Genomic DNA, 26091 nt, shown 5'->3' on the forward strand with positions numbered 1-26091 from the left:
AAAGGCAAGATAAATGAGCTAAGTATCATGGAATCTATCAGTTTAGTTTGAAGCAACATCAAACACATATATACATATGTGTATATTTATAGATTAGAATTCTGATATGTGTGTGTGTATGTTCTACTTTTGAAGATTTCCAAAAATGCTTAATGAATGTTCCTGCCTCTTTCTGGAATCTCCCATTGGTAAATATAGCTTTCTATTTATTTTAAGTTTGTACATGTCCTAGAACTCTATCATCCCATTTGGAAAAATCTGATTATGTCTCAATTTCATTTTAACTTCAGAACATACATATGATGAGTTCAGAGTGTCAAGCATACCAAAAATGTTTATAATTGCATTTTTTGTAGATGCAATGAAGGGGAACAAGTAGATGGCCATTGATTGGGGAACAGCCACACAAATTGTGGTCCATTATTATGATGGAATTTGCCATGCTATGGAAGCCTAAGAAGACTAATGCAAAGAGCAAGGAAAGAAACACGTGCAGTGACTACAACCTGATTTATGCATGACACATCTTTACCTTTAATGTATGTTATTAATATTTTTCTTCATGAATTTCTTAAATACAGTCAACAAAACAATAAATAAATCCCTGATTGGTAGTGTTTGCCAATCCCTAAGGTGTAAATGCTCACACTGAAAATTTCATATTCAGCTCTCATGAGCAGATTTGAGCTGACTCTAGCACATCCCAACTCTTAACTCTATGTGTCATAATTAACCCTCTTTTCTGCTATCGACTGAACCAAACAATTACTCTTTCTCTTACTCTGAAAACATACTTTCTCACTCATTTACCCAACTGCTTTTTTGGAGTATTTAGAAGATGTATGTATATATGCATATATGTGTGTATATATACATATACACCATGTATATTGGTATATATACTGCTTCGGGTGATAGATATTCCAAATACTCCCAAATATGTATGTATGCATGTGTGTACATACATGCCGCTTGAGTTATGTGCAAATAGTGGATAGCAACTTGTTTTGGTTACAAATGCAAGTGGTGGCAAGGGAAGGGTAAAGTCACAGAGATAGTGTATGAAGTCATGGAGCAATCAAATTGTGCAGCCATTCCAGAAGCCGTGGATTGATTTGATTACTGTTCTCAGAACAGAAAGCAGAAAAGGAGGTGGGAGGAGGAGAGGCATATCCATGGTAGCAGGGCAGGAAAAAGACATATTTGAGTGGCTGGTCCTGGTGAAATGTAGTGAATTCTTACCAATCAGCAGGGGTGTGCATGGGTTCTTTTAGTGGTTTACCATCAAAGTGTGTGGAATAGGCTCATGCTGGATGAAGAAAAGTAGACAGGATGAATTATGTGCAAATAGTGGAGAGCAAGTTGTTTTGATTACAAATGCATATCCAATATCTAACATCAAATATTCCTGTATCTCTTTCCCTTATTCCAAGTAAAGCTAGATAATTTATGGACTTATTCTCTAAAGATCCTTCCTATTCCAAGTTGTATTTTATTTGTTAACAACTTTAACAAAAGAGTAGAAGGGAAGTAAGGGGCTGCAAGATGTTAAGTTTTTAGCTATTTTCAAAGTTCAGTTGGAAAGACAACTGAAATGAAATGCTGAAATGAGACAGGGATTATTTATATGTATCATGTACACATATCTTCTCTTTTAGTTTAAACAAATATTTATTCAGCATTTACTATATCCAAGGTACTTTGTGAGAATGAATAGGAAAATTGATAATAAAAGAGAAATATGCGGGCAGTGAGGTGGTACAGTGGATAAAGCACCGGTCCTGGATTCAGGAGGACCTAAGTTCAAATCTGACCTCAGATGCTTGATACTTACTAGCTGTGTGACCTTGGGCAAGTCACTTAACCCTCACTGCCCCACCAAAAAAAAAATTAAAAAGAGAGATATGTTAGTAAAGTCAGCATATGTTTTCAGTGTGATAAGGACTATCCATGGTTTGCAAAACTTTAAAATAAAATATTATTGATACATTTTATTATATTAGCTTCATTTATCAGTGCATCATTCTCTCCTCCTTAGAAGCTATGTCTTAGAAAAGAGATGTAAACAAGTGACCCACAAGACTCCAGAGTGTAGCCCAAACCAAAATAAAATGTAATTGAGAAATATTTAACAAAATAAAGTAACTAATAAGAAATATATAAACACGTGAGGTTTCCTAAGTGAATATGCAGCCCAGAGGGATCTCTACATACAATTTATTGGCCCCTATGAATTATGGCAAAGAATGATGGGGGTACAGTTCAGCAAAACTAAGCAACATCTTCTTTGAAGTGTACTGTACCAAAAGTCCCCACCTACATAAAGAAGTAGGGTGGAATGAGAAGAAGAGTGGTATTAGGAAGAAGAAGAAGGAGAAGAAGAAAGAGAAGAAGAAGAAGAAGAAGAAGAAGAAGAAGAAGAAGAAGAAGAAGAAGAAGAAGAAGGAGAAGAAGAAGAAGAAGAAGAAGAAGAAGGAGAAGAAGAAAGAGAAGAAGGAGAAGAAGAAAGAGAAGAAGGGGAAGAAGAAAGAGAAGAAGGAGAAGAAAGAGAAGGAGGAGGAGAAGAAGGAGAAGGAGGAGAAGGAGGAGAAGAAAGAAGGAGGAGAAGGAGGAGAAGGAGGAGAAGGAGAAGGAGGAGAAGGAGAAGGAGAAGAAGGAGGAGGAGGAGGAGGAGGAGGAGGAGAAGGAGGAGAAGGAGAAGGAGAAGGAGAAGGAGGAGGAGGAGAAGAAGAAGAAGAAGAAGAAGAAGAAGAAGAAGAAGAAGAAGAAGAAGAAGGAGTGTTTTTCTCATATCACTTCTTTGGGGTCTACCTTGGTTATTGTAATTTTTCAGTATTCAGTTACAATTTGTTTTGCTCTTCTTTTCTCTTGTAACCATTGTATGTATTGTCTGCCTATTCTTTAATACTCCAATTCTACATTAATTCCTGTCTTCTCATGCTTTTTTATATTCTTTATATAGCACAGTAATATCTATTATATGTACACCAATCAGTGGGCATATGTTTTTTTCCCATTCTTTGCTACTAGAAAAAGTGCTGCTATAAACATCTTGGTGTATACAGGGACTTTCTTTCTTTTTTAATTATTGACCTTTTGGGGATTTGTGCTTAACACTTGACTCTCTGTGTCCATGGGTCTGGTCATTTTAGTCATTTTTAGTCACAAAGCACAATTCTAAATTACTTCCTAGAATGGTTGGAACAATGAACAGTTCTAATAACTAGGCTCAAGGTCAGGAAGTCCCTTAGAGGTCATCTGATTAGACAATATTACTTTGAGATGAGGAAACTGAAGCACAGAAGAGATAGATGGGCTGCCTAAGGTATTAAGGGAGATAAGAAACAGAAGCGGGATAGAGTCCACATCCTCTTATTCCAAATCAAGTGTTCTTTGGGGGGCATTAGGCCTCACTAACATGCCTGCAAGAGATACATGAGCAGGTGGTCTCCAAAGTCTCCGTACTGTGACACAAACTTTAGGGAGTAAAAAAAAATGAGTTTCCTAACCCCTACTTGTATACAAATATACTACAAATGTACTTGTATCATGGTAGGGACTAGACCTGTGATGTCATCAGTATAAGGAAAGTGTCTGGGGAGAAGAGAACAGACATTTGTTAAGCACCTACTACAAATATTATCTTGATGATGATCCTCACAGCCCTGTGAAGTAGATGCTATTGTTACTGTGATTCAGTCATTTTCAGTTGTGTCCAACTCATGACCCCATTTGGGATTTTCTTGACAAAGATCCTGCAGTGGCTTGTCATTATTTCTCCAGCTCATTTTATAGATGAGGAAACTGAGGCAAACAGAGTTAAGTGACTTTCTCAAAGGTAGGTATCTTAGGCCAGAAATGAACTCAGGAAGATGAGTCTTCCTTACTTCTTTTAATAGTTAAGGAAACTGATGCAGATTATGGTTAAGTGACATGCCCAGGGTCATACAATTAGTAAGTGCCTAAGGCTCAATTTGAACTCAGATCTTCCTGAATCCAGTCTCAGTGCTCTATTCACTGTGATGCCTTGCTGCCACAATCTTAGGTGACAAAATTCCTATTAATATAGGTGAGCGTTGGGGCAGCTAGGTGGTCCAGTGGATAAAGCACCAGCCCTGGATTCAGGAGGACCTGAGTTCAAATCTGGCCTCAGACACTTGACACTTACTAGCTGTGTGACCCTGGACAAGTCACTTAACCCCCATTGTCCCACAAAACAAACAAACAAATACAAGTGAGCACATTCCCTACAATTTCAAGTCTTAGAGAGGTTTTTGGAACACAATGAGGTTAAGAGACTTGCCCAGAATCACACAGCCAATAGACAACAGAGCCAGGACTTGAATCTGGGTCTTTTTGGCTCTAAAGCTGACCCTGTCTACTCTGCCATACTCCTTTCCATTTATAGATAGATGATAGATAGATAGATAGATAGATAGATAGATAGATAGATAGATAGATAGATAGATAGATAGATAGATGGATGATAGATAGATGAGAAATAGATGATTGAAATATGTATATATGCATATATGTGTGTATATGTATACATACATACATGCATACATGCATGGATGTACCTACTCTGATGCCTAATTGCTACCTTGGAAGTGGTTCTGAATTCTCTAAGTTCTGCTTTCCCAAACAATGGCAGCTCCCATCAAGTTGGAATGACTTCACCTCCTAGGCCAAAGCACCAACCTGGCTAAATTCCAAGAGGCTTACACCAGGAAGATGACTCTAATAGGTCCTAACATTTGTAAATAGAAGGGCTGTGATTAGCATAGGTAGAAAGAATATCTACATGAAAGGAATCATGGATCTTTGAAATAGTATATAAAGTCAGCTTTGGTTTAAAAATGGAATATTGCTGGGTGTGAAATGGTAATATGTCATTATTTAGAAAGATTGTACCTAAGCTAAAGAAACACACCTATAATATTGCTTTCCAAATACATATATAGCTGTCATTTGAAATTCAACTTCCCAAAATCACTGAGATGGTATCGAATTGAAATAAAACTGCACTAATAATAATAATAATAATAATAATAAATTCACCAATAATAAAAAGGCGCTTTGGGAATTTACATATAACTTGGCAGACAACATTTTTGAAATATACTCTTGTATGACTTCCAGTCAACAAGCTTTAATCAGTGCCAAATACTTTTATTCCATAAGTTAAACTCACCTTGACGTGAATGGCTTGAATAATGATAACCTTCTCCAAAATTCATAGATTTGTATACGTGTTAGAATAACTTCAGAGACTATATTAGTCCTTTAATTATTCAATGTGGGGGAAAGCCCTCTTATTCTTATTTTGGTCCTCTGGGCAGCATTTTCCATTAAGTTGTGTAGATTCTGACTTCACTGCACTTGCTCAAATTTATCACTCAAATTTATTGAGTGTTCCTGAATCTTTTTAAATAATAAAATTTAATGCAACCTGATCTCAGAGCTTGTCAAATAAACTTGATTGCATTTACTGTCAAGAGGAAAAACTATTTACTATCAGAGAGTTAGGTAAAACACATCCAAGGCAAGGCTTTCATCCAACAAACAATAAAGAACCTTCCTCTGCTACATCCAAAACGTCTTCCTGGAATCTACTTGCAAAGTTATACAAGTCATTAAATAGGAAACAGCTCTAATAGGATAACCCTAGGACACTTTGATTTAGTCTGACAGTCTATACTCATAGGTATCATGGCTGAATCTTAACACCTTTTCATTATCGGATTCAATGACAACAGAGTAACAAATACAACCTTCTGTATTTTGTAAAACATTTAAATACTTTACTGAATCTCATAGGTATGGACATTCCCTTTGCCAGTGAAGAGTTCAGCTCATCCATGCCTTCTCATCTTTTTGCCTGGTTCTTGTCCAGTTATCCTGTAAATTCTTCACAGAATAGCTACTCTGAACCTTGAACTCTGTGTGTGTGTGTGTACATGTATATGTGTGTGTAAATGTATATACATATCTTTTTATTTATTTGCCTATTTACCTATTCATCTATTTGTTTGTTCATTCATCCATTCATTCACTCATTCATTCACTTATTCATTCGCTTATTTATTCATGTGTTTGCTTTTTAATTTGTTTATTTGTTTTGAGAATACCAATGCAGCACTAATATTATTCATTCATATGCTCCATGATTGGCCCATCTCTTTTCTAGGCATTAATGTAACTTATAGCATGTCTGTCACTGATGATATGTTTCAACCTACTTTCACCTACCACTATCTCTTGTCTTTTGGGGCATAGGAAATGGTGATTCTTCTGAATTTAGAGTGTTCCATGATTAAGATCATATAGCATTATCAGGAGATTATGTACATTTATTCATCAAATACTTTTTCATTATTTACTATGTGTAATTTAAGATTCTAAATGTGGATTCCAATCTGTTCCCCCAGTTTGGGGGAAACTGACTAAAAATCACTGATAAAACGAGTTTAGGTTTTTAAGGGTTTATTGGAAAATAGAAAGAAAAAGATTGAGAACAGAATTCTAACAGCCTGGCATTCCTATCTTTCCTCAAATTTCCTGTGAAGTCCTCTGCCGCCACCACCATCAAGTCAGGAAGCCAAAAAACCCCAGAGCTCTCCACGCAGGCTCCCTTTCCTCCTTCCTGTCTCCTCCCAGACCATAGAAGGCTCCTCAAGTCGACTGGCTGGCAGCCTTGATAGACAGCACCCATGAGCAAACGTCATTTCCTGACGCCAAGGAAAAGCCACAATGCCTCTGAGGCATTTTCCTCATGGTGGAGCTTTCCCACAGCAAGTCTCCAGTAGGTGGCATCATTCCAATCATTACAACAATATACAAGTCACTATGAGTAAGACACAAAGACCCAAATCAAATAGTACTTGCCCTCTAGGAAGTTACATCCTATTCTTTATAAAGATGGGCCTTGGCATAAGGGAGCATTTTAAAAGCAGCAAAAGCACTGTGCATTTCCCAAACATATCCCACTCTACTCTGTCCTGATGAATTCTAAGTTGAAGTAGTTGTCTGTATACAATTACTGTTCAAGATGTATGTACTCATGGAGTAACTTCTCAGGCATCAATTGACATCAAATGCATTTGATCCTTACAACATCCCTGTGAGGCATTATTGTCCCTCTTTTACAGATAAGGAAACTGAGGCCAGGAGAGGTTAAGTGTCACATAGCTAGTAAGAGTTTAAGGCAGCATTTGAATGTAGGTCTTCCTGATTCTAATTCCAGCACTCTTGCTCCCCATCAATATTTATGCAATATGGGCAGGACATATTCTTTTTCTCTTTAGTTTTCACCTACTTGCTTCATCTACTTGCAATAGCAATATCTTATGAGTGGGCATGGGTCTCATTGAAAAGGTCATGTGTTGTTCTATGGTTCAGTGTAACTGAAAGGATATTATCCACAAATGTAGGGGAATTTTTCCTTACTTTGACTTGTGTGCGGGATACCCTGTATGAAAGTAGTGAGAATTGTTCCGTTTGATGTATCACTTGGTGGTGATAAGGAAATCTTTGAAGGAAGTGATCCAGAGTGATGTCTATCAAGGAATCTTAAAGGAGCTAAACATATGCCTCAAGGATTTCTTGAGGAAATAGAGCCTTTAAGCCTAAGTTGTGTTCTTCAAGTAAAAAGAAAATTGGAGGGGGGGGTAAATAATGACTAATAAAAGCAGCACAATCTTGTGTCTGTTAATTCTCTTCATCATCTATAGAAATATGAAAACCTAATATGCCATAGAGATTGTCTGAGAACAACTATTACTTTCTCACATTTTCACCATGTACAGGATACAACAGGATACACTTGTAGACTATTCCCCCAAATGTTTTCTGGAAATGAAAAAGTAAACCATATATGCTGAGGAGAAAAACCAATCATCAAATTCATTGACTTATTTCACAATTTAAACATTGACAAATAGTAAGGAATTACAAATCACTATAAACTATATTGATTAGTGCCTAACACAGAGCAATCATTCTAGAAAAGTTCTTTTATTGAAAAAAGAGAAAGGGAAGGGAGGGGAAAGCGGAATGGGGGAGAGAGAGAGGAAGGGGGGGGAAGGAAACGAGGGGCAGGGGGGAAGGGAAGAGGGAGAGAAGCAGAGAGAGGAAGGGAGGTGGGTATTTGTGCTATGGAAGAAATAGCCTAGTAACCACACATACATTGCTGGTAAGATTTTTAGAGACAGTCTTTGTATGAAAAAGCACAGCATGAATTACTGAGGAGCTAAAATTGGTAAACAAATTAGTTTCCCAAATTTCACCAAAATATACCTATTTTTGATTTTGTGTTTCTCGGAGAATGAAATTGCTAAGCAATTTTCTTAAATATTCAAAGTTAGAATTCCAAGCGTCTGTAACAGATTTTTCGGCCTTTCGACGTTCTAGTACCGCCCTCTTGTGGTAAATAACAACTTTGCAGTCACAGCAATAGACAAATACTCTTGCATGGGATTTCTAATTGGAAAAAGCCTTAGATGATATCTAAGTTTGAGTTCTCTGTATTGGAGATAAGGAAACTAAAGCCCAGAGACTTAAATTAGCTTGCCCCAAATCAAACATCTGCTAAGTGGCAGCAGATCTGAGACTTGATCCCAGGTCTTTTGATTCCAGTTTTGCTCTTTTTCTATTATACCCACAGGCCTGCCTTTGTTTTGTTTGTGTCAGGCTGTAACTTATCACATTAGATGATTAGTGCTTCGAATAGACATTTAAACTGTAGATAATTTAATGGATCGTACTATGTTCCTCTTTTTTTGCAGGATTAAACTCTATTAGCCGGATTCTAATTTGGTTAAGTTTTCAGGCCTTACACCCCTTGGCTTTCAGCTAACCTCTTCAAATTAGTGATTTCAAGGCCTTACTTGGTGCACCTTTTTTTTTTGCAGGGCAATGAGGGTTAAGTGACTTGCCCAAGGTCACACAGCTAGTAAGTGTCACTTATATGAGGCTGGATTTGAACTCAGGTCCTCCTGAATCCAGGGCTGGTGCTTTATCCACTGTGCCACCTAGCTGCCCCCTACTTGGTGCATCTTTAAGTCACTTTATGTTACCAACCCTTTCCCTCCCATTACCGTTCTTTCCTCTCCCTTAAAATTTGCCAACATTCCCAATGGGGAGGGCAATATAGCCAAAGGCGTGGCCTTCTTTTTTGTTCTGCTTAGATATGATACAATCAGTCCATATCTCCCCTTCCATACAAGCACTTTTCTGTAATCACATAACTATCTCTGGGGAGTGTTCTCAAACATGTGAGAAAAGGGAAAATAACTGTCTTTAAAAAAATGTGGAAAAAAAAATGTGGGTGGTTCCACTATCCATTGTGATATCTGCAAGCTCACCTGTGGGATTTGCTTGACTAAAACATTGCAGAGAGAATATATATGTGCACACATGCAAATAAACATAAACATGTACACATATATAATGTATATGATATATCCATGTGTATATAAATTGTTCATATTAATTTATTTTTACTAAAATTTTGGCATACTGGTTGTATTCCCACTGGAGTTTAATGAAGAACTGAGATTGTATTTATTATTGTCATATATAAATAAGAGAGGAAAGCAAAAAGCCTGCTGAAGCTCTGCAAGGAGAATATGTCCTTGTGGGAATACAACATCCTTAGACATGTGTCCTGAGAATGCCCACTCTCTCCTGAAGCTCCATCCCCACCAGCATTCTTAGTTGGGCCCATTTCCCATAAAGTCTGTGTGTGGTTTTCATTTTTTCTGAAATTAAATCAATGCTCCTTCTGTGCTTTGTATATCCGGAGATCTTCTACTGGCAACTGTGTGTAACTTTGTCTTTCTCTACAAAGTCTAAGTGAGAAAAGAAAAGGTTACTGGGATGGGGAAGGCTTAGGAGGAAACCATTTACTCCCATTTCCAGTTATTAGTTGTAAAAATACTTATAAGCACTCCAAAAGGGATGCTTTTTACAGAAACAGGAAGATAAGGGATAAACTATGAATAAACTATATTCTACAGTGTTACTTAAGGAAGAAAAAACCAAAATGGAAACAATAGGTGATAGAAGTGGAAAGGGAAGCAGGCTAGCCAATCCCTTGGGCTAGTGAGAAAAAGGAAAGGGTTGGAGGGATGGAGCAGGATCACGAGGATATGGCTAGGGACAGACAAAGGTCTCCAGGCATACTGGAAGGAAGCCCCGGCACACCAGAATGTCTTATCTTTGAAACCTTGGCACTATCACCCCCCACTTCTTCTCTTACTTCTCTCAATTCCTGTCAAGACACTGAATTTCTTTATGTCATTTACATCTTCTATAAATGGGGTCTAAAGTATTTCCAGATCTAAATTCTGTGAGCCTATACTCCTCACCTAGTAGTATGCAAATAAATATTTAACTACCAGATCTATGAATCAAGCCCTGATTTATGGAGTTTACCAGTTTCTAAGGAGCAAACGCTCACACTGAAAAATTAGCAATTGGCTCTTGAAAGTTATTTGACCTGGGCTCCAGTAAACTGCGTAGTCTCCAAATCTACTCCTACTCTTTTGCCATGCTCACTCCCAAACTCCTAGAGATACTGCTTAGGTCACAGAAGTAGTTAGAAGCTATGGGGAGTCCCTCTTTCTGCTGTCTAGCTAGATGTTTTCTTGGTGCCTCATTTTGGAACTCTGAATTGATTTTCCATAGAAATGGATTCTGAATCCATAGAAATACTGTCCCATGTAGTAATTAAATTCAACAGCAGTAAATTTTCAGTACTACCATATTTCTGGTGGATTACATATTACATAAATTTTTGTGCATTGTCCTACAAACTACCACAGGCAATATTGGTTCTACGGAGAATTGTATTCTGAATTCTAAACTACCAATTTATTCTAAAGAAGCTTTCAAAATACAACACATTCTTAAGTTGAAGACTGACTCTACTAGAAATAACATTCCCTAAACACTTTCTAGGAATACCACATTAAGTAAAATATCTTGCTCTTAAAAATATAGCTGTGACGGTAGCCAAAATTCAGTGTTAGACTAACTGCTGAGACCAGGCAAGGCACATTTTCAGAAAGTTTCTCCAAGGAGAGGGCCTCTTTCTTCTAGTCTACCTTTTCTTCTTTCTAGCTGCCTCTACACCCAAGTAGAACAAGCCTACTCCCTCTTCCTTATGGCTGCCTTTCCAATATTTGATCACTATTGTAAATCTCTGCTCCCCACCTCCATCCCCAAGACTTCTCCAGGCTAATTGACATGGCTGGAAGGTCACTCAGCATTCTGATTCTCTCTTATAAAGGTTCTCCAACTTGCCTGTTTCCTACAACATGGTATCCAGTACCAAACACAATACTTCAGCTGTGGTCAAACTATAACAGCAGGATTCAATTAAATTACTATGTCATTTATTCTTCATATTATGTATATCTTAATGAAGCCTAAGATTGCACTGACTTTTTGGCTGATACATGAAACAACTGAGTTTGCATTTCATTAAAACTACCAAGATCTTTCCTGACGCGAACCATCTGGCCATAAGAGATCCATCTTGTAACTTATGAGATTGTTCTTAAATCCAAATACAGAATTAACAATTGCTAATAAATTGCGTCTTATTTTATCCGACCTATTGTTCCAGCTCATCAAGACCTAGATGGGTCCTCATTGTATTGTCCAAAGGGTTAGCTATCCTGCCCAGCTTTGTGATCCTCTGAAAATAAGACAAAGCAGCCTCTCTATGCTTTCATCGGATACATTAGTGAAAACGTTGAATGGTGAAATAGTTCCCTCTGCTGGCCATCTTATTTAACAGCACAATCACACATGGAAGGGTTCCACTGATCAGAAACAAAAAAGCAAGACTAGACGTCGCCATAACGCTATAGTTTGAAAGGTTGTCTGCACACTCCAGCCTTCCCTTTATGCTGGGGTTCCCTCCTCTTTATGGTTCCCCCTCTCTTTTAGGTGGCCACTGTGGTTTTAGTCTCCATCAGCTTCACAATCAAAATCAGTTCCCAAAAGCTATTCTGATGTCTCCTGGTATTTCGATTTTAAGTCTCCTCTCAAGTTTTGTAGTGAAAAGTTTTGTCTGCTATTAAAGTAATGTGTGGCACCTGAGCGAAGGTAGGGGAGAATGGGATCCTCCCCGGCAGAGCTGCAGTAAAAGGTCTAACAAACATAAGGGATTATTGGATCAAGGATGTAAACTTCAAAAGTCACCTAGTCCAAATTCTTCATATTACAGATGTGGAAACTGAGATCCAAAGAAGTTAAATGACTGTTCTAAGTTACACACATATAAATGAATGGATGAACAGAGGAATGAATGAATCGACAGAAAGATATTTATTGAGTACTTGCTACGTACAAAGCACTGTACTTCAGTGAAATAGGAAAGCAAGGTTCCCGGCTCTGAAGGAGATCACATTCTAAGGGGGTAGACAACACATACAAGTTTCTGTTTCAAATGAGATGGAAAAGTGTTATTTTAAAAAAGAAAAGTAATAAGTGTTAAAGGCAAGATTTGGACCCAGATCCTCCCACTCCAAACCCAATGCCCTTTCTACTGTACCCTGTAGGAACTACTGAGAGTATATGTTTCCTATGCCAAGAATCCTAAGCCATTAGGATGGGCTGGGCAACATTCTGTTCTTGCTGTAGATCAAGATTAGCTACTGATGGAGCTGCTTTCCAGCCCCCTAAAACAATGCCACCTCTATAAGTCAGGGAATGCTACATCCTACCTTTGGAGGAAGACCCTGACCCATACTGCTACCCTGGAAGCCCATAGGAGATGGGATGGCTTCAGGAGCTATTGCTATCAGTTTATCCGCCTCAAGAGCACATCGTGAGGGACAGCTAGGTGACACAGTGGATAAAGCACTGGCCCTGGATTCAGGAGGACCTGAGTTCAAATCCAGCCAAAGAACCTTGACACTCACTAGCTGTGTGACCCTGGGCAAGTCACTTAACCCTCATTGCCCCACCAAAAAAAAAAAAAAGAAAAGAAAAGGAAAAGAGAAAAAGCACATCATGCAGAATTTAAGAGCATGTCACAGAATGGGGGGAAATCTGAAAGTGAAGAGCCCATTGTACCAAGGGTGAGAACGGCATTTGTTCTCTGGCTGTCCTTGTTCAGTTCTACTGTCTTTCCAAGGAATCAATCTTCCTTTCTTATGAGAGAGGAAGGGATAAAGGTACAGACAGACACAAACAGAGGCAAACAGAGACAGACAGAGAGAGACAGAAAAAAGACAGAGATACAGGCAGATAAAGGGGGAAGAGACAGAGAGATAGAGAAAGAGGGAGTATCAATAATGAAGATCAGAATTCTCTTGCATTTCCTGAAGATAATAAGGTCTCAATTCTTGGGGAACACAGCATAATAGAAAGTAAGGCATTATAATTGAGCAGAATCCTATGGGGATATCATAAAAATGCTAAGAAGAATTTTTCCGGTGAGAAACTTTTGAATGCACAAAAATATGGGGTTGTTTGGATTGTTTTTAATAATTTTCTTTCATGTAAAATACTAGATCTGGCCATTAAAAAGCTTGATTTTAAAATAAATAAATCAAACCTTTACCTGGTGACTGCTCGTTTCGGATACTTTAACATCCAAGGATCCTGCCAGTACTGCATACCAGTTTGTTCCAATATCACCTTGACGAAATACTGAAAAAACAGCATAAATAGACTAGGAATAAGTTGATTTCATTACTTAGTGAATTTGCTTATAAATTATCACAAATTTGGGGAAATTGTACCTCTGTTTTTAGTTTGAAAAAACTCTTTTTTAAAAAAAAATATTCTTGTCTCTAATCTGTTTTTCCAAGTTCACAACAGGCCACCCTACTACTCATACATAAATAGATAAATCTGCTAGGGCTTCTGTGAAGCCTGGCTTATCCCATATCCTATCAAAGAAGATTCTTGAAGCAATGGCTTCTTCAAAACCATAGAATGATGGTAATTTCTATTTGTTATGATGGATTTGCTATGATCCTTGAAGGTTTTCCAAAGAAAGATTGAATTATGTTCAAAATAGTTTTCATCTTAAGTGTTTTTCTCATATTTCACTTCTTTGAATTGAAAATAATTTAGCCTCGGGGCAGCTAGGTGGCGCAGTGGATAGAGCACCGGCCCTGGATTCAGAAGGACCTGAGTTCAAATCTGGCCTCAGACCCTATACACTTACTAGCTGTGTGACCCTGGGCAAGTCACTTAACCCCAATTGCCTCACCAAAAAAGAAAAAAAGAAAGAAAAAAGAAAAAAAAAGAAAAGAAAATCATTTAGCCTCTCCAAACCTCAGTCTTCTCATCTGTAAAATGGAGATAACAATACCTTTAGTACCTACTCACAAAGTTGTTTTGAGGCTTATAGGAGATAATACATGTAAAATACTTTGAAAACCTTAAATAAAATACAATTTAAATGTTAAATATTAACTCCCCCAAATTGGGCATGTAATTTAACCCACACATATAAAAACAAGCAAACTAACAAAATATACCTGAATCTGTCTATATTTTGTATAATAGCACACATTTATGCCATGTTTTAACTTTTAAAAAGTACTTTACAGCAGCCCTGTGCAAGAGAAATAGTATAGATATTACAAACTCCAGTCTTACAGATGAGTAAACTGAGGCCCAGAGAAGTTAAGTGGTTTCCCCAATTTCATACACCTAGTATTTGAAATTAGAATCACTCAGATCTCCTGACTCCAAGGTCAGGGCTCATTCTACCATACTCATGCTACCATGCATTTAAAGCAATATTCATTCATATAACAGTCATTTCTTAAGAAGCACCTACTATGTGCAATATTCCATGTCAGGCTATGGAGGATAGAAAGATAAATAAGATGTGACTCTTGCTGTCAGAAAGTTTATCATCTAGTAGACCTGCATTTCATCTCATATCCTTTCCAATAAATAATTCTACTAAAACAGTCAAATATATTCTTCTCAAAAAAAAAAAATACTGTTCTACTCCAGTCATTCATCTGTTCATTATTATGTAGTTAATAGGATAATTTAACAAATGACTACATAAGAAGCTTCTTAATTTTGAATCTCATTCTCTCTTTCACTTGGAATGTCATAGAAATGAGTGTTAGACAACAGAAGTCCCATCTCCTTCACCTATTTAAGACAATATTTCTGAACTATTCCAAAGAATAGTACCAGAGGCAGCGAAAGGGGGGAGAGGTAAGAATGCCTGATTCCAAAACAAACCCTCTACAAATAAAAGTATCTTTCAAAATAGTGATGCCAGTAGGCAGGTGGAAAGCACATAGAACAGCTAGTAGAAACTGAACTGTGAGGTCAAGTGCCTTGCCTGAAGTCATTCAGCTAATCAACTGAGCTGAAATTAGAACCTATTCCAAAAATTACACTTGCCATGAGACTACACTGCTTCCAGTGATCTTGCCCATTCTTCATCTTATCAGTGCCATCAGTACCTATGAGGGACTGATTGGGAGCCTTTCCTTTAAGGTTTTCTAAAGGCTACAAACAGGGTTTTTCCCCCCACACTAATGCCCATTAAGAGAAAAAAGTAATCTTTTGAAAACTAGTCTGTAACCAAATATGTAGCATCCAATCACACCCTGGAATCCATTTGATTCAAAAGAATCACTGACATCCTGATGAGGATGTATCTATCATGAACTTAGCCAAAAATGGTTCACCGTTTCATGAGTCATCACAGATAGGAATTATCAGGAGATCAAAGAATCATCAGTTCTAAAGTTGGAAGGAACATCAGTGGTCCTCTATTCTAATGCTTTCATTTTACAGATGAGGAAACTGAGGCCCATACAGGAAAGTTAAGTGCTTTGTCCAAGGTCACACAAGTCATAAGCATGTACTTCTACAGCTCCAGAACTAATATTTTTCTACTATATTTAAACCCAAATTACAAATCAAGCATTGCCCTACTCAACAGTCATTTCATGGGATCACATTTTCTTCAAGAGAATCATTTTCAAAATGGCAGCAAGAAACTTATTTTGCCGATATTTGTTCAACAATTAACAATTATGCAAGGGTTAAGTTGACACCACTTTACGTCATTTAGGTGAGAACATGTCTCAGTAAATCAATAAATCCAAAAACCTTGAACTAAGTGCACAAAATCTTTGAAAGCCATTAGATAAAGTGAAATGATATCAGATAAGAGGTCTAATCCAATTGTATGGAAGATTTCATTACATCCTCTGGATCCTGCATATAAGTATTGAGGAAGAAGTGTATAGGTTTCCAGCACACCTTTAAGAAACAAAAGTAGGACTGAGCTGAAGCAGAGATAAGAGGTAATGAAAAAGACTATACATATAAAACACAAAAGCACCTCAGAACAGAAGATCCAAGCTGGGGGGAAGTCCCAAGAAATGGTCAGTTCTTTCTCTAGTTTCCTTTCCTAATTCTTGTCTATTCATAGACACTATAATATAATCTACTACTTCATTACCCAAACATTTCCAGTGAATTTCAACCCCAATGAGGCCAGAAGTTAACTAGAAGATACATATAAATTAAGTTAGGCAGAGCTTTCAACCCCTATCTAAAAATGTCAATAATTTTTCTAACTGGGGGCTTGTCATGAGTGCGATTAAACTCATAGCTATTTGTCTCAAACAAACTCTCTAAAGTCAAAGAGGAGAGAACCACTTGGACTTTAGGTGTCATTATATTTCTCATTAGCCTTAAAGGTAGCTAATTATTGTAATTTACTTAAAGAATAGAAATCCACCCTGGGAGAATGAGAAACCCATGAAAGAGTATGCTTTCCTATTCTAGATGGAGCTATTGAGTGAAGATGTGGCACTGTAATTATCTTTAGTATAACTAAGCAAAATGTTTTTGGAAAAGAATTTACTAAATTCAACATCCTACACACTTACTACTTAGAGTTTATGCTGCAATTAATATTGGAAGAGCACCAGTCCAATGCTGTTAAATCCTCAAGCTATTGACCATCTCTGGATCCTAAGTGCTCCTCCATATACCTGTGTGTCATCTTCTCCATGCAGAAGATTTTCAGGAACCCCTTTCTGAGAGTCAAAGAAAAGAAAAACTATCAACACAAAACCTATTTCTCATGTTCTTTCTACTATGTCTGCAAGAGCCGATGCTTTTCGTTGGCGGGATTGTAGAACCTATTTCTTTTTTGTTTTGTGGAATAGGGTGGTGATAATACAATATTTGTTATTAACATTGGTCTTGGAGATATAAATTAATCATAAACCAACAAGAGGAAATTCACTCCAAAGCTGGTAAATAGTGAGCCAAATTTGCTAGTACAGATGACTAACATTGACATACAGGGCCACGGGCTTCACTTGTATGAAGATTGTCCTACAGGATCATGGCAGAAAATTGGGGCAAAAAGGGATTGAGCAGGGACAGCTAGGTGGAGCAGTGGATTGAACAGCAGTCCTGGATTCAGGAGGACCCGAGTTCAAATCCGGCCTCAAACACTTAACACTTACTAGCTGTGTGACCCTGGGCAAGTCACTTAACCTCAATTGACTCACCAAAAAAAAAAAAAAAAACCAAAAACAAACAAAAAAAGGGGAATCAAACAGCAAATGAGACAGGAGCCTATGATACAGGGAGAGATAGAATGAGCCTGAGGCTGGCACATACTTATATCTCCTGGGCCACTCTCCATGAGTAGGAAACTAATAAAAATTTCTAAAGAAACACACACACTCCAATCCTCTCCATTTATCAAAATAAATTATTTTTAAAAATCTGCCTGTCACTCATCACTAAACCTATGGGTTTGGATGTCTTTCCAGCCCTAATTCTATGATACCATCAAGAAGAGTGAGATAGATGTTATAGCAGATAGAATACTGCACCTGGACTCAGGAAGACTCTTCAATTTCCAGTTCTTTACCACTACAAAGAGAGCCACTATATAGGCACATAAAGGAACAAATAGGTTCCTTTCTTTTTTCCCTAATCGTCTTCAAACCTATTAGTAGTATTGCTGGGTCAAAGGGGAAGCATGGTTTTATAACTTTTGGGGAATAATTCCAGATTATTCTCCAAAATAGTTGTATTGATTCACAGTTCCACCAACACTGTATCGGTGTCCCAATTTTTCCACATCCACTCCAACATTTGTCATGTTCTCCTTCTGATAGGTTTGAGATGGTATTTCAAAGTTGTTTTAATGTGCATTTCTGGAATCAATAATGATTTAGAGTATTTTTTCATATGACTATATATGGCTTTGACTTCTTCATCCAAAAATGGCCTGTTCATATGCCTTGACCATTATATCAATTGGGAAATGACTCATATTCTTAGAAATTTGACAGTTTTCTATATGTTTGAGATAGGAGGCCTTTATTTGAAATCATCTATAAAATTTTTTCCCAAAATTTTCTGCTTTTCTTCTAATCTTAGCTATGTTGGTTTTATTTATGTAAAACCATTTAAATTAAATGTAATCAAAATTATATACTTCACATATCATAATGCTCTATATCTCTTGTTTATTCATAAATTCTTTTCCTTTCCAGATAGATATGTTCCATAGGAATATGTTCCATATTCCTACAATTAACTTATAATATCTCTATTTATAGGTCATGTATCCATTTTGACCTTATCTTTGTGAATGATGTAGGATAATGGTCTATATCTAATTTCTGCCAAACTTCTCTCCAGTTTTCTAAATAATTTTTACCAAATAGTGAATTCTTATCCCCAAAACTTAAATCTTTACATTTATCAAACACAAGCTTACCATAATTATTTACTGTATGTCTACTGTATGTTCCACTGATCCATCTTTCTATTTCTTAGCCAGTACCAGATAGTTTTAATAATTACCACCTTATAATAAAGTTTAAGATCTGGCACTCCTATAGCCTCCTTCCTTTACTTTTTTCCCCATTAATTCATTTGATACTATTGACCTTTTGTTCTTCCAAATGAATTTTCTTATTATTTTTTTCTAGCTTGATAAAATAATAATTTGGTATTTTGATTGGGATGGCACTGAATAAGTAGATCCTTTTAGGCCAAATTGTCACTTTTATCATATTGGCAGAGCCAATCCATGAACAATTAATCTTTCTCCAGTTATTTAAATCTATCTTTATTAGATAAAAAGTGTTTTATAATTATGTTCATATAGTTATTGGGTTTGCCTTGGAAGATATACTCCTAGGTATTTTATGTTGTTTATTTTTGTTTGTTTGTTTTTGTTTTTTTAGTGAGGCAATTGGGGTTAAGTGACTTGCCCAGGGTCACACAGCTAGTAAGTGTTAAGTGTCTGAGGCCAGATTTGAACTCAGGTACTCCTGACTCCAGGGCCAGTGCTCCATCCACTGCGCCACCTAGCTGCCCCATTTATTGTTATTTTTAATGAAATGTCTCTTACTGTCTCTTCTTGCAGGGCTTTGATTCTTTGCTAAAATCAATTGTTTCAATTGGCATTTTAGTTAAATCTCTAAGTTTTTCCAAGTATACCCCCATATTGTCTGCAAAAGAGATAGTTTTATTACTTTGTTGCTCATTCTGATTCCTTCAATTTCTTTTTCTTCACCTATTGCTATTGCTAGGGGAAGGTTGAAGTCCTCCACTATTATAATTTGACTATCTATTTCCACCTGTAATTCATTTGCCTTTTCCTTTAAAAATCTGGATGTTATAACATTTGGTGCATATAATATTGATATTATTTCATGATCTATAGTTTTAACATGATGTAGTTCCCCCATTTATCTCTTCTAATTAGATCCATTTTAGTTTTAACGTTGTCTGAGATCATGATTGTTACCCCTGCTTTTTTTACATCATCTTAAGCATAATAAATTCTACTCCAGCCTTTTATTTTTATTCTATGTGCGTCGCTCATTTTTAAATGTGTTTCTTAAAAACAACATATTGTCAGGTTCTCGTTTTTTATCTATTCGTCTATTTGTTTCTGTTCTATGGGTTAGTTTATCCCATTCACATCCAAAGTTAAAATTGCTAGCTGTGCATTTCCTTCTATATTTTCCCTCAATATTTATCCTAATATTTCTTTTTACCCTTTCACCAGAAGTCAAATTTACTTCTGACCACTGCCTCCCTAATCTACACACCCTTCTAAGAGTCCCTCACTTATCCTATCCCCTTACCCTTTTATTTATCTGTAAGTTAAGAAGAATTTTATACCCTACTAGATGCATTGGCTATTTCTTCTTTAACCCAGTTCCAGTGAGAATAAGGTTCTCTCAGTACCTGCCCTCCACCTTCTCCTCCCCTCCACCATAACAGTCCTTCTATTCATGTCTCTTTTATATGATATAATTTGCTCCATTTTACTTTTCCCTGCCAAGTTTTATTTTTTAGGATCATCTCATCATATTCAATTCAGCCCCCAGCCTCCTATCTACATATACTCTTTCAAACTTTCCTAGTAATGATAATATTCTACAAATAACATTTCCCATATAAGAAGTAAATAGTTTAACCTTATCAAATCCATTATAATTAGTCTTGTTTACCTTCTTATTTTTCTCCTGATTCTTGAAGGTCAAATTGTCTGTTCAGTTCTAGTGTTCTCATCAAGAATACCTGAAAGTTCTTTAATTTATTAAATATCCATTTTTCCCCTTGCAGGATTACACTCATCTTTGCTGAGTGGGTTATGCTTGGTTGCAAACCTAGCTCCTTTTCTCTTTGGAATATCATATCCCATGCTAGAATCTGCTAAATCTTGTATTATCCTTACAGTACCTTCACAATAATTGTTTCATTCTATTGCTTGTAATGTTTTCTTTTTGGCCTGTAATATTTTATCTATTTTGATCTAATATCTTTGGCCTTAGATATTATGTTCCTGTGAGTTTTTATTTGAGGATCTCTTTAAGGCAGTGATCAGTGGGTTTTTTTCAACTTCTGATTTACCCTCTAGTTCTAAAACTTTAGGGTAAGTTTCTTTAATAATTTCCTAAAGTGTAGTATCTTAATTATTTTTTTACAATCATAACTTTCAGGTAGTCCAACAATTCTTATATTATTTCTCCTCAATCTGTATTATAGGTCAGTTGCTTTTCTAATGGGATATTTCACATTATTTTCTATTTTTTTCATTGTTTTAATATTTCTTGATGTCTTATGAAGTCATTAACTTCCCCTTGTCCAATTCTAATTTTTTAAAGAGTTCTTTTCTTCCGTAAGTTTTTGGATCTCTTTTTCTAATTGGATGGCTTTCTTTGCATAATTTTCTTTATTTTTCTTGCATTACCCTTATTTTTTCCTAAGTTTTCTTCAACCTCTCTTAATAGATTTTGAACATCATGTTTAAGCTCTTTCAGTAAGTGGGAATGGGGGGAGCTTGTGATCATTTTAGATTTCTCTTTGAGGCTTTATAAATTGCTATTTTGACTCCAATGTCTTCTTCTGAGTTTTAATCCTGATCTGCTCTATCACCATAGTAACTCTCTATGGTCACATTCTTTCTATGTTGCTTACTCATTTTAATGACCAATTTTTTTGGCTGTTAACTTTATGTTAGGATTGGGTTCTGTTCCTGTGGTTTAGGAGACAATGTCTCTCTCAAGCTTCAGATTTTTCTACACTGTTGTTTTCTGACCTCTATCTGGTGGTCTTTGACTTTTTGGTTCTTCCAATGTTCCATAATCTAAGACCAGGTGTGGTCCCTGGTCCTCCAGCTCGTGCTTCATCTATGAATTACCCTGGGCACTCCTCTCTGCCCCAAGACCTCAAACAGGACTCCCAGCACCATTGTCACCACCAATGTTCTTCCTCCCTTCAGTCAATTCCTCTGGTGGCAGCAAGTGTTAGCTCATTTCTCTGTCCTGGAACTGACACCATGGACTCTGCTCTCCTGCAGTAACCACAACCAGCAGAATCCCACTCCTCTGCTATTGCACTCAGTGTACTTGCTTCTCAGAGCCACAGCCTGGCACCACATCTGGTCAGCATGCCTGGGCCCAGCGTCTAGCATCATTGGAGAATCCCCCCTATTTTCCCCTGACCCGCTGCCAGACCCCATACAGTCTGTGCGGTAAAAGTGCCCAAAGCTAAGACTGCCCCCAATATAACTGCCCCCAGGCCTTGATGTTTATTGACTCAAGGGGCATCAGCCTTCAATTTCTGCATTTTGATCTCACCAGACCACCACCCCAGAAGGTTAGGTCTTTCCTAACATCATTGCGAGTTGTCTTAAACAGGACAACTGCTTTTCCCCAACTTTTAATTATTTCTGTTGCTCTAAAATTCACTTTGAGGCATTATTTTAACTAATCTGGAAGGGGGAATTTGAGAGAGATATGTAACTTCCTGCTTTATTCCATCTTCCTCTTTTTTTAAAGCTTAAAAGTTTAAAGATACCCTGATCACTACAGGCAATAACTGCCAAAGACAAAAACTCACATATAAAAGATGTATGCATATGTACATGTGTAGGTGTAGGTGTAGATGTAGATGTGGATGTAGATATGTATATCACCCAAATCAAAGTTGTTTTATTTGAACAATATTATACCTTTGTCTTACATTAGGAAAGAGTTTAAAAGGGTGTTTTTAAATCTTTAACCAAGTGCTCTATTAGACAAATAGAGTGTTTATTAAGTGCTTACAATGTGCCAAGCACTGTGTTAATGTGCTAATTAGTTTTGTAAATGGAGGACAGTAGCATTAGACACAATTCAAAATAGTAGATAATTCTAAAGTCCTTTGTTTTTGGCATTGAACAATATTTTTATTTTGTTATTGTTCAGACATTTCCATCATATCCAATTCTTTGTGACCCCATTTGATGTTTTCTTGGCAAAGACAATGGAGTGGTTTGCCATTTCCTTTCCCATTTCACTTTACAGATGAAGAAACCGAGGCAAACAGGGTTAAATGACTTGCTTAGGGTCATATAGCTAGTAAATGTCTGAGGCCAGATTTGAATTCATGAAGATGAATCTTCCTAATTCCAGTCCCAGCCCTCTATCCACTGCACGACATAGCTGTCCATATTTTTATAGTAACATTTTAATATATGTATGTCTTGATTTCATAACACTTCAAATGAAAACACTGAATGTCATTTTGCCCAGCTCTCCCTTAACTCTTACTTTACACTGAAAGTGAACACAACTCTCAAATTAATGAAAGCACTGGCATTAATAGAGCTGCCTCTTTTTTCTAGCTAAGTTTCTTTCATGCTATATCATGCCTTTCTTGGGTTGGGAGAGGAACTATGTGTTTCGATTTTAAAATATGTCTTCCCTACTATCTATGCCTAAGCTGGAAGCAAAAGTCAACAGGAAAAAAATCTTATCAGCAAAGGAGCTTACCAAAGCAAACATGAAAAGATTCTAAAATATCAATCAAGGGACTAGAGTAGGTGGTGATATTGACCAAGGATTCCACAGTTAAGTGTCTCCTAACTTCATCCTCAATATTTAGTTTAAATATTTAAGACTAAACCATAAATCTAAGGTCACCTTCTGAAGTGAAAACAAGTTTGATGGAAATTATTGATGCTTAGATTCAATACCTGAGAAAAGAACATTTGGGTTTATCAGATGTGTTATTTATCCCCAGAGGACAATGTCTACTCAAGATAAAGACAATGGAAGCTAAATATCCCACTGAAGTTAAATTTCTTACATGTTATTCCTTTTTCCAGATTCTCATAATAACCACATAAACAGATCTGATGAAGAAGATTTGGGTGAAATTTCTCAAAAGCTTTAACTTCTTTAAGTCGTGTGAAAATAATATCCACATCTTCACTGGATCGTTCCAAAGGTCTGTAAGAAAAGAAGGCACACCAGTTTCAGGAAGGGGGGGTAATCCTAAAAAGACAACCAGGAGCTAAGTAAATCAATTTCTTCTGATTTCAAGTTTTAATTTACCACCAAGTTCTTAAAATAATAAGAACTTAAAGCACATTCTTATTGGGGTTGCAACAATAAAACCCTTTAACCAGTGTTGTTACAGGTTGCCATAATATAGCAACTTTTGAAATAGGCATTAATATGAGTTCAGAACACTGAAGAACTATTGGTATCCAAGAATGAATCTACAAGACAGGATATAACAAGAATATAGCAATATTTGTATCCATTAACATTATTTGCCAACTGTTTATGTTCAGTTATTTTAATCATTTTATTTATATCATAGAAAATACATAATTGAATAAAAGAACATACTGTCTCTTTGACAGTTATAAATGTCTAGGAGAAACTAAGCTTTCCAGGCTATCGGGCCATAGGACATGTGCACAGTCATGTGGACATTTGCTTGAATTGATGTCATAGTACCTAGTAAATATTAAAATTGTCTCTAAAGGACCCACTTTGTCAACATTCTCCCCCCCAATTCTTAAAAGTAGAACCTAATTATAGTTGAGCAGATGTTCAGGGTCTTGCTTTATTTTAAGTCTCAACATAGCATGTCTAGTCAATTAGAATTTAATGCACATCTATTATGTGCCAGGCACTCTGATAAGCCCTAAGGATACAACAAAAGGGCAAAATCAAACCAGACCCTGATTTCAAGGAGCTCACAGTTTAATGGAAGAGGAACAATGTACAAATAACTATGTAAATACAAAAGATATTCAGAATAAACCAAGTGTAGTTTCAAAGGGAAGGTACATATGACTAAAGAGAACTGGAAAAACTTTCTTGCAGAAGTTGGGACTTTAGTTGTAGGAATGCAAAGAAGTTAAAGGGCAGCTATGAGACCAAAAATTAAAAAGATACACTTCTAAATTGTCATTTTGTATTTAATTTCTTGTTACAAATGAGTTTGCCACCAATATTCTATATTCACTCTGGGAGGTAATGTGGTGTAGCAAGTGGATGGATGACATGCTAGAGTGCTGGACCTGGACTCAGGATGAAGTGGGTTTGAACCCTGTTTCTCACCCTTACTAGCTGTGTAACTAGAGACAAGTCTCTAAGACTTATAGACAGAATTCTGTGTTCACGAAGGGAATTCCCACACTGAAGAAATCTCAGGTCCTTGACTGATGCAACATTCTGAAAAGGATAATATACTAGAGAACAACCATGAAGAAATAGATACATCTCGAAATCAGTTGGTATTTTCTCCTCCTGCCTACCATTGTTTAATTCAACTCCTGTCATCCCTTTCGACTTAAATAGCCAATGACCTGACTCACCCTGTACCCCTTCTTAATGTAAATTTTAGATTTACAGTGTGGCTACAGCTCTCGAGCTTTAAGTATCAGGGTAGCCTGATTTTTAAGAGCTCAGAGGTAGATTCTATTTAGCCTTTACTTTCTCTATCAGCAGAAACCTTTGGCTGCCTACTTAGAGCTCACAAAGGAAGCACCAGAGTTGCCTTCTAAGCTCTCCCAATTAGCTCTCTGGGTGTTTCATAGGCTCCTTCAGTCTTTCCGGTCTCAAAGGAAAAGGAGAAAGGGAAACAACAAAAGCAACTTTCCCTGGATTTAATTCCTCCTAATCACTGCCCCTTTCACTTGCTCTGGTAACTACTGCAAGGCCCCCTCAAGTGTTTCGCTTTTTTGCTTCAGCCTGGACTCAGATATTCAGTCTGCTTTTCAAACAGAATACAACAAGTGATTTCTTCACAACTGGTCATCCTCAAAGGCTCAGTTTAAATCCTACCTCATTGATGAAATCTCCTTTATCACCTTTCTTACCCTCACCAATAGTATTGGGTCAAACACGTCCATTATCTACGTTCATGGGCTTTTGGAGGCTCTAAATGCTTGGAAGATAGATTGTCACAGAATCCCAGGATATGAGAGTTGGCTGGGATCATCTGAGAGTCAGGATGGGTCAGGAGTGCAGTGTCCAAGAGGAACGCCTTCTTGTTCTGCCCTAGGGAGCCAAACAAAGCCGACGTATTCCCTCCTCACACAAGAGTCTGCCAAATACTGAAATAAAGCTATTTTGTCCCCACAAAGCCTGTTCTCTATGCTAGGGATGCCCATTTCCTTCAACTTATCCTCATAAGACATGACTCAAAGTCCCTTCTCTGCTTGCCATTTTTTCTGGACATTCCAGATTATTACAAGATTTACAGCTGAAAGGGACCTTGGAAGCTACCCTGCCCAACCCCTGA

The 26091-nt window shown here is 37.0% G+C and overlaps 1 protein-coding gene across 4 annotated transcripts in view; it reads right to left on the minus strand.

Moving 5' to 3' along the window:
- Positions 1–26091, minus strand: part of RAPGEF4 (Rap guanine nucleotide exchange factor 4) — a 355797-nt gene that overhangs the window by 282824 nt on the left and 46882 nt on the right. For all 4 annotated transcript variants that reach the window (XM_043992057.1, XM_043992055.1, XM_043992056.1 and 1 more), the window contains exons 2-3: positions 23638–23780; positions 13580–13668 (exon numbers count right to left, since the gene is read on the minus strand). In XM_043992057.1, coding sequence (XP_043847992.1) covers positions 13580–13668; positions 23638–23780 — 232 coding nt within the window. The remainder of the gene's footprint in view (positions 1–13579; positions 13669–23637; positions 23781–26091) is intronic.

Source organism: Dromiciops gliroides, chromosome 3 (genome assembly GCF_019393635.1).
Source record: "Dromiciops gliroides isolate mDroGli1 chromosome 3, mDroGli1.pri, whole genome shotgun sequence".
Lineage (NCBI taxonomy): Eukaryota > Metazoa > Chordata > Mammalia > Microbiotheria > Microbiotheriidae > Dromiciops > Dromiciops gliroides.